The 9,082-nt window shown below is 33.1% G+C and overlaps 1 protein-coding gene across 1 annotated transcript; it reads right to left on the bottom strand.

Moving 5' to 3' along the window:
• Positions 1–255: 255 nt before the first annotated feature.
• On the bottom strand, positions 256–4,239 carry LOC109147652 (transcription factor bHLH68-like). The gene is made up of 9 exons (XM_019295260.1): positions 3,559–4,239; positions 3,005–3,353; positions 2,246–2,326; positions 2,080–2,145; positions 1,744–1,809; positions 1,510–1,569; positions 1,162–1,209; positions 784–831; positions 256–681 (listed from the first exon to the last, which is right to left on the bottom strand). Exons 1-9 carry the CDS (start codon positions 3,822–3,824, stop codon positions 544–546), a joined length of 1,122 nt encoding a protein of 373 aa, XP_019150805.1. The 5' UTR covers positions 3,825–4,239; the 3' UTR covers positions 256–543.
• Positions 4,240–9,082: the final 4,843 nt, after the last annotated feature.

The following is a 9,082-nucleotide window of genomic DNA, read 5'->3' as shown; positions in this document are numbered from 1 at the left end:
AATCTTTGGATTTAACCCGATACTTGACCAGGAATGTAGTCTGGTTCAGGACTAATACAAGTTAGTAAGACCAGGCTACACTCTTGGTCAAGTATTGGGTGTAACCCCGCTACAATTTATAGATGACAATGTAGCACTGTCATATAACACGGTACAGACTTCTTTCCTTTCCTCTCTTGTTCTCTTTTCCAAAAAGATTGTCCAATCTTTGTTAACATGCAGTTGCTTATATTTTTCAATAGTACTAACCCATGAAAAAAGATAGGATAATAATATTGATTAAGAGCACTTAATTAAGATCATAAATAATATTACAGACAGCACACATTAAAACAACCTTGTACGATCTAATAAAATGTATAGCATCATGAGCAATCAACCTTATAACTTTAGCAGATTGACTGCTCATGATGTTATAGCCAGCAAGTCTTTCGATTATACCCTTCATTATATTCCAATTAAGTAGTTAATTAATTAATTTCTAGTGCTGTGTGCTGCATCATATCTTCGACGATTAATTCGATTATAATTTTTTGTCTCCGATCATCGGAAACCTCCACCAAAAGCCGCCGGAGCCCAGTAATCCGCCCCATTGTCATTCCCAACTTGTAACGTGCACGATATCGGGACAAGACATAGCCCTCTGCTCCTTAAGTCCTTCTTTGATTCATCATGCAAATCCTTCATTAATAAAAAAAATATAATAGAGTCAGTAGTACTCAATAAAAAAAAAAGTTATTTTTTTATCATAAAATTTAAAAATAAAATTACAAAATATAATACCTGATGATGGGAAATTCCTTTCCTCTTCATGCAGTTGTCATTCAAGAGCTGATAATAAGGAGAGAAAGGTCAGAGGATTCCATTAATTAACAAACAGTAATAGATTAAATCAAACTTTTCTTTTTATTTGGGAATTAAGTAATATTAGTAAATTCATTTTTTGAGGCTTTTAAGGTTCTGATTGAGCTGAGTGAAATTAGAGTTACAGTAAAGATGCAGGCTTTGTGGTTGGAAAACTTCACTTTTTGCAGAGAAAGAATACTTTATTTATTTATTTATTTATTTTTAGCTTTCTGAAAACAAGATAATAATAATTTTATTCCCAAAAGTAATAATGGTATATATTGAAGGCAATGGATCCAATAAATTAAAGCATACCTGACCAGGGTCTTCAGGAAATAAAGAATTCCTTTCTCCTTGAACAACCTGCAAATTATGTAAACAAATTTTGATATTAATCATTCATCAATAAATGCAACATCATTATTATTCATTTCTTTATTTGTTTAACTCGATCACATGCTCAATTATATATACAGCATCCATATCTATCCCTAGAACTTCACTCAGAACTCTTTAACATGATACACTTTTTACAGAAATCAAACACTTGACCTATCGATCTTGACATGTGTTTAACTTAATTTTCACATATAATATACTAACGGGTTTATCAAGAATTTTGATCTCGAGACTTAATAAGTAACAGTATTATATCATTCTTACAGGTGGTTGATGGTGCCTCATGGTTTCTGTTGCAGTGCCCAGGTAAGGCAAGCTAAGGGCCTGCAGTATTGAAAGAGGAGAAAATATAACACACATGAAATATATATATGCATTTTGAAGTTGAAGAAATTAAAGAATGCATGCCTGGAAATAGGGCTTTAACCATTTATGAATGGAAGAGCCAAATTCATGAAAGTTTGAGAAATTGAAAGAGGAAGAAGTATTAAACATCACCTCAATCTGACTCTGAAGGAATCTTATGTATCCAATAGCTTCTAACAACACTGAGGCTGTGTCAGTCTGCAAAAACACACCAACATAAACAGGTTTAATAAATTTGTTTTTTTCTTAATTGTCTGCCATCAAGAAACCCTAATTTAAAGAACATATATATATATTTTTAAATGTTTTCTTTTGTATTTTTTAACTTGCTTCAATTCGATCTGATCTCTAGCTACCTGTTATATATCATGGTTTAATCGTTAAAATTACTAATATTGATGTTTGATTAGAGACGCGTATATGCATCCTGATCGAGTAAAACTAATTCTTTAATTAGAGCTTAATTACCTTCCCAAAGGGGGAGACCAGTTGGTGAAGGGCAGTAATTCTATCACCCAATTTCTCCTTTCTCACCTGTTTAATTAGGAAAACAAAAAGGTTGAAATATAAACTATAAAGTGATGACAAATTAAAGATAAGATTAGTAGTAAAAAGATAAAGGGTAATTAATTACCTTGAAGGTAGATTGAGTAGTTGAAGAAGGTTGTACCCTAGGCTTCTTAGGTGCCCCACCAGTAGTACCTGTGCTGTTACACTTCACAAAAATGAAGACAAATAAAGCTTGATAAATTCTCCTATGACCATATAAAGCTAATCAGAAGAAATTTTTCTCGGCACAATCAATAAATAAAATATCAAATGAAAATTAGGGTCCACATGGAAAAAGAAGTGGGTGGTGCATGTTTAACTTAATTATTCTGTATATTTAGTTATTAATAACCCATGCTACACTTTAATCAAAACTCAACTATTTCCAGATCAAGAATATGATTTAATTGCTTTATATATGTATATGTATATGTATGTATCCAAATCCATACATGAAATTCTAAACCCTAAAATTTGTTGTATGTTTTTTTTCTTTTGGTGAAGATAGAGAGAAACCCGCAATTACTACTCGAGAGTATGCACTGGTAAACTCCGCCTTGTGACTATAGTCCGCAAAAGGTTATAAGGAGGTAAATCAGCCTAGGTTGTCTATTGCTGACTGACTCAAACTAAGAAGGTGTGACTATAGTCGGCAAAAGACTATAAGGAGGTAAACCAGCCTTGGTTGTCTATTGCTGACTGACTCAAACTTAAGAAGGTCAATAGGTTGCTCGAGTTAAGAGTCTGAACTTGTAACCTTGTGAATAGTCTGATGAACTTGGTTGGGGTTAAGGAGTTAATTAGAAGATAGGGTTAATGACAGAAAACATGTGGAATATATTACCTCAGATGAGTGATCTGGGGGAGGATGTCTGGTAGCATTATCAGACATGACAATCTTGTTATTACAAGAATCCAACATGTTACTGGCGCAGCTTAAAGTGGTAACACAAGACGTGGGAGAAGAAGATTGAGACCAGTTGTTATTGTTGTTGTTGGGTTGCTTTGCTACTGCAAATTCTGCATTTGGGCCATAGACATTATAGCAGCTGCTTTCTTGGTGCTTTGTGTCGTCGAATGTGGTCGGGCCGCCATGGCCGCCGAGTAGTTGCTCCTCCCAATTCTCCAGCTTCTTGGCAGCCTCCATGTTAGCAGTCAACCCAGATTTATCTTCTTCATCCACCAATCCTCCCCTATATATATAATTCATAATATATATATTTGTATTAAACTACATACATACATGCATAGCTATTTTCACACACACAGACAACATGGATTGAACCTATATGACATCTAATCCCGACAACTTTTTTATAATCCCCAAAACACTTACTTGCTATCACAGATAGATAGAGAGAGAAAGAGGGAGAGAGAGAGAGAGAGAGAGAGACTTACAGGAGAAGTTGGCTCCAAGAGTCAGACGGAGGAAGGGGGTGGTGGGTATCACTCCAAGAAGAGGAAGAAGAAGAAGAAGAAGAAGAAAATGGGAGTGGGGGAGGGGTGAAGTGAGGGAAGAAGGTGGTGGGGGGAGGGGGAGGAGCAGCCATGAAAGGTGAGCTACTACTACTGTTAGCTCCAGCTTGTTGATGATGAGATGTGGGAGGCCTCATGCTAGTGTTGATGCTCCACCAACCATGGCTCTGCAAAACACCTCTATTCATTGCTCTCTCTCTCTCTCCTTTTCTCTCTCTATATCTATCTATCTATGTATCTATCTCTCCTAGAAAACTCAAAGAGTAGAGTTTTATCAAGGCAAATCAGATAGAGCAGCAAATATAAAGCTTTATTTGCTTGGTGCCCTTCAATTCACTTTCTTTCTTCTTCAACTCAATTCACTTTCTTTCTTCTTCAACTCAATTCACTTTTGTGCTGACCTTTCCTTCTCTTGTACTTTACTTTTCTCCATGAACCTCCTCCCAAACAAGCCCTTAGAGAAGCTTTATTAGGTCTCCCTCCTCTTGATTAAATAGAAGAATTTTGAAGCATATTAGAAATCACATAAGTCTATAGAGAGAGAAATTTGAAGGAACAATGATGGAGGTTGGAGAACCTTTATTATTTATGTCTTTGTTGTATCACTTCTTTCTTTCTCTCTTGCTTTTGGGTTTTATTTATTTATTTATTTTGGTTTTCCCTTTTCTTCCTTGCTTTTGCTTTATCATCAAAGTGGACAGAAAAGGTGGTGTGGCAATTCTCATTAAGTAAAAAAGCTGAAGAAAAAAGAAAACCAAAGTTCTACTACTCTCACTTTGGGTGCACCGTGACCTGCGGGCATTCAACAAACTATATATTATATGTATCCGTGGAGGTATTATAATTGAGTTTATCTATATCCCAAAGTAACTTTAGCTAAGATATGCTTTAATTATTATGTATTGTATACTACATACTCTAGTTGGAGACAACCTCAATCAAGTTGGTCAGATAATTGATCTGCCTTAGGGTTAGGGATTAAACCTTTTGGAAGGAGATAATTGATCCTCATGGAATTATCTATTGACTTTTGCACGAATAGTAAGTTTAGTACTCCATAGTTTATATTGTTAGATATATTATTATTGTTATTATTATTATTAGACTTTGTATTAGTCTAAGTTAGTTATCTGTTCCTTAGCCTAGATTATAGGTCTTCTCTTATTATCTGTATTCTGTATTGTATCTTGATCGTTCAGTTAGTTCAATCAACAGAATCATTATCTCATCTGGTATCAGAGCGATAGGTCCTTTTTTCTCTCTCCGATGGTAACAAACGTAAACAACTCCTCGGAACACACTGTGTCCGCCACTGCCGTCGGCCAACCTCCGGTTCCAATCATCTCACTTCCGCTCACCATTTCGTGTCGATCAAATTAACGACATGAAACTATTTATTTTGGCGAACACAGCTCATCCCCTTCCTCCGTGGCCAGGGTCTGCTTGGCTACGTCAACGGTACGCATCCATGTCCACCGCCGGTGCGCCTGGCTTCCACGACCGGGACGCCGTCCGACGAGGCCACCTCCACCACTGTTAATCCGGCGCATGGGCAGTGGATCCAGCAGGATCAAAGCATCCACCATTGTTATTTGCTCTTTGTGTTGTTCCTTTTTATACTTCTACAATTTTTTTTCTTTTAACATTTATTTTAATACTAGTTTTTTACGCACATTGCGCGATTGAAATAATGTCCAATGTTTTTTTTTAATAAGTACTTTAAAGTATATCAAGGTAAGATTACATTGAAATTATTCATGCATAGATAATTGAATGTTGAATTTACCTATTTAAATAGGTAATCTAAGTTTACAAATGCAAGATAATATAGTCAAGATTGATTAGGGCATAAAATATTAAATATATACTAATATTGAAGAGCTAACTACTGATTGTCAAACAAGGACATTGCGAGGTAGTTTTCAACTTCTATTTGTTGTGTGATTTGAATACTTTTTTATCAATAAATCCCCAAGTAGTTAATATGATTTGCTTAATTATATCTTTTTATTTTTTAAAATCATTATTATTATTATTATTATTATTATTATTATTATTATTATTATATGTATACCTTAGGTCATTTTACATGTTAATTTAAACAGTTAATTTTTATAAATATATTTTTACCAACTGTTGATATAATTCGCTGGTCAAATCCGCTAACGCTAATCACTAACTGCTAATTGTCAAACAAGGATATTGCGAGATAGTTCTCACTTCAATTTGTTGTGTGATTTGAATACTCTCTTTGTCAAAAATCCCTCAAGTAGTTAATATGATTGGCTTTATTAATGATATATGTTTTTATTTTTTTCATGGTATTAATAAAATACTTGGTAAATAATATATAACATTATTTTGTATTATAACTTTGATATTAAAAAAATAGTGCACAAAAAGATAATATACTACTGAATATAATCAATTGATGAATTTGAATGTAAAGAATTTTTACATTAGAGGAAAATAAAGATAATATAACTAATAAAATTATTTCTATTAATTAATAGATAATGAATAATTTTTTTTTAATAAAGACATTGTATGGACAATGTAGTGAATATAATCAATTGATAAATTTGAATGTAAAGAATTTTTATAGTGGAGAAAAATAAAGACAATATAACTAATGAAATTATTTCTCTTATTTAATTTATTGATAATGAATATTTTTTTTGAATAAAGACATTGTAGACACATAATTCTAAATTAAAGAAATGCATATGTATTATTTTTTGTTGTAGCTACTAAATTATTATTTATTAATTTAATAAGAGTAAAATAGAGTACTAATTATGCCAACTTTGATTGGGATGAGGTTCGAACCTAAGACCTTTCTTATTGAAATCAATGAGTTAACAGTGAACTAACAAAAAATAACGGAAAGGATAATATTTTATGAAAAGTTAACGGATAATCATATTCATTAAGGATAAATTAGGAAATCTAAAGGAAAAAATAAAATCTGATCAATTTGAGCCATTCATTTGATTAAAAAATTTGATCGTCATTTTTCCTACCAATTATAGGCCTAACTCTCCTGGGCTCTTATTAGTTGCAAATTATGGAGCATAACAAAAAGTACATTTGTAATATACTAAATGTACATTATTTTTCTACTGAATGTACATTATATAATATAATGTACACTCAGAATAAAAATAATGTACATCTCCTGAATACAATGTACATTATTTTTATACTGAATGTATATTATTTTACAGTAAACAAAATATGGTCCACACAATAATGATTGCTTATTAATGCCCAATTTTTTTTTTTTTTAAATAAGTACTTTAAAGTATATAAAGGCAATATTATATTAGAATTGTTCATGCATAGATAATTGAATGTTGAATTTGCGTATTTAAATAGGTAATTCTAAGTTTACAAATGCAAGATAATATAGTCAAGATTGATTATAATTGTCAATAAATAATTGTATAGGTATGGTTGAAACCAAATACGGGACATAAGGGAGAGCAAATAAAAATTAGGGCATAAAATATTAAATATATACTAATATTGAAGAGGTAACTGCTGATTGCCAAACAAGGACATTGCGAGGTAGTTTCCCACTTCAATTTGTTGTGTGATTTGAATACTCTTTTTGTCAATAAATCCCCCAAGTAGTTAATATGATTGGCTTAATTATATATTTTTTATTTTTTAAAAACAATTATTATTATTATTATTATTGTTATTATTATTGTTATTATTGTTATTATTATTATTATTATTATTATTATTATTATTATTATTATTATTATTATTATTATTATTATTATTATTATTATTATTATTATTATTATTATACCCTTAGGTCATTTTACATGTTAATCTAAACAACTAATTTTTTCAAATATCTTTTTAACAACCGTTGATATAACTCGTTGGTCAAATCCGCTAATATAATCCACTAACGCTAACCACTAAATGCTGATTATCAAACAAGGACATTGTGAGATAGTTCTCACTTCAATTTGTTGTGTGATTTTTTTTTTTAGAAGGTTTGTTGTGTGATTTGAATACTCTCATTGTCAACAAATTTCTTTAAGTAGTTAATATGATTGGCTTTATTAATTATTATTTTTTAATTTTTTCATGGTATTAATAAAATACTTGGTAAATAAATATATAACATTATTTTGTATTATAACTTTGATATTTAATTAAAAAATAGTGCACAAAAAAGATAATAGACAATTGATGAATTTGAATGTAAAGAATTTTTACATTGGAGAAATATAAAGACAATATAACTAATAAAATTATTTATCTTAATTAATTTATAGATAATGAATAAAGCGTAAAAGCTGTAGTAGCTAAAGTATGGGCTAATAAGTTCTGCAATCTAGGAATAAAAACAACAGAGCAGGAAGTAAAAGCAGACATATAAATTCTGCAACTATCTATGGCATAGCCAGTGTAGGAACGAGATGGGTTGTCTGGTGTAGACAGGTAGCACTGTAACGTGTGACAATCCGTATAAAGCTGCATAGATTGTTCACCTTGGGCCCTTAGCCAAGAGAGAGCCTCTTTACATGCAAACGCTTCGGCCATAAGTGGGAAAAAACAACTCAGGATAGGCGCGCTGAAGGCCGATATAAAACAATCACTGGCATCGAGTAGGACCGCCCCGACCGTAGCCGAGTTCGTTCCTTGGTGATACCCGATGTCCACATAACATTTTCTTAGCCTTGCTATATTTGGTTGGTGCGGCGCTGGACCATGCAATCGGTTGGCAGGGGCGTGAGGCAGCGTGTGGTATGGCGGCGACATTTGGTTCGTCGCGTGGTGGCCCGACAGTGGCGGTGTAGCAGAAGTTCGGCCGTGAAGCTGCCGGGCAGCGGTTCGGATGTGGGCATTCCGCCAAGCACTCATGGTGGCAGTGGCCGCCGCAAGAACAGATTTTGGTCACGGTAGACAGGCATCTCACATAGCTCCATTCCGTGCTCTCCAAATATGATATAAAATTGCAGCTGCGTAAATAATTCCATTAGTGTCTAGAACATTTATGATTGCACTAAACGATTCATGGAAAATATTTGTTATAATATTGGGGAGTGGTAGGTTGGATTGAGTCCATATGGAGCTTGCATAACCACACAATACCAATGAATGCATAGTGTACTCATTTATGATCCTACACATGACACACATCGGATCAACTTCCTCTCTCTTTATAAGTAAATTATTGGTAGTGGGTAGGATATCACTAATAGCTCTCCATAGGAAGGTTTTCCATTTGGGTGGAATTTTTAACTTCCATAGAGTGGTCCAGTTGCTAAACGCCCCATTATTGCTATCCTCATAATTCCCAATAATGCATCTATAGCCATTCTTGACAGAGCAACAACCATTCGGATCCCCATACCAATACCACATATCATCATAATCTGGGGAGATCGGAATTTTTAGGATTTTAGGTATATCAACTGGC

The sequence above is a fragment of the Ipomoea nil genome, unplaced genomic scaffold, assembly GCF_001879475.1.
Source record: "Ipomoea nil cultivar Tokyo-kokei standard unplaced genomic scaffold, Asagao_1.1 scaffold2036, whole genome shotgun sequence".
Classification (NCBI taxonomy): Eukaryota; Viridiplantae; Streptophyta; class Magnoliopsida; order Solanales; family Convolvulaceae; genus Ipomoea; species Ipomoea nil.
The sequence above is the reverse complement of the archived record's forward strand: the minus strand, read 5'-3'. Positions and strand labels throughout refer to the sequence as shown.

Bases quoted from the DNA above. Each gene is read 5' to 3' on its own strand.
- LOC109147652 (XM_019295260.1), bottom strand. From the start codon at position 3,824: ATGAATAGAGGTGTTTTGCAGAGCCATGGTTGGTGGAGCATCAACACT. The intron at 1,570-1,743 runs GTGATGTTTAAT...TCAATACTGCAG, and splicing joins TCCTTCAGAGTCAGATTGAG to GCCCTTAGCTTGCCTTACCT. The intron at 682-783 runs GTATTATATTTT...TTATTAATGAAG, and splicing joins AAGGAATTTCCCATCATCAG to GATTTGCATGATGAATCAAA.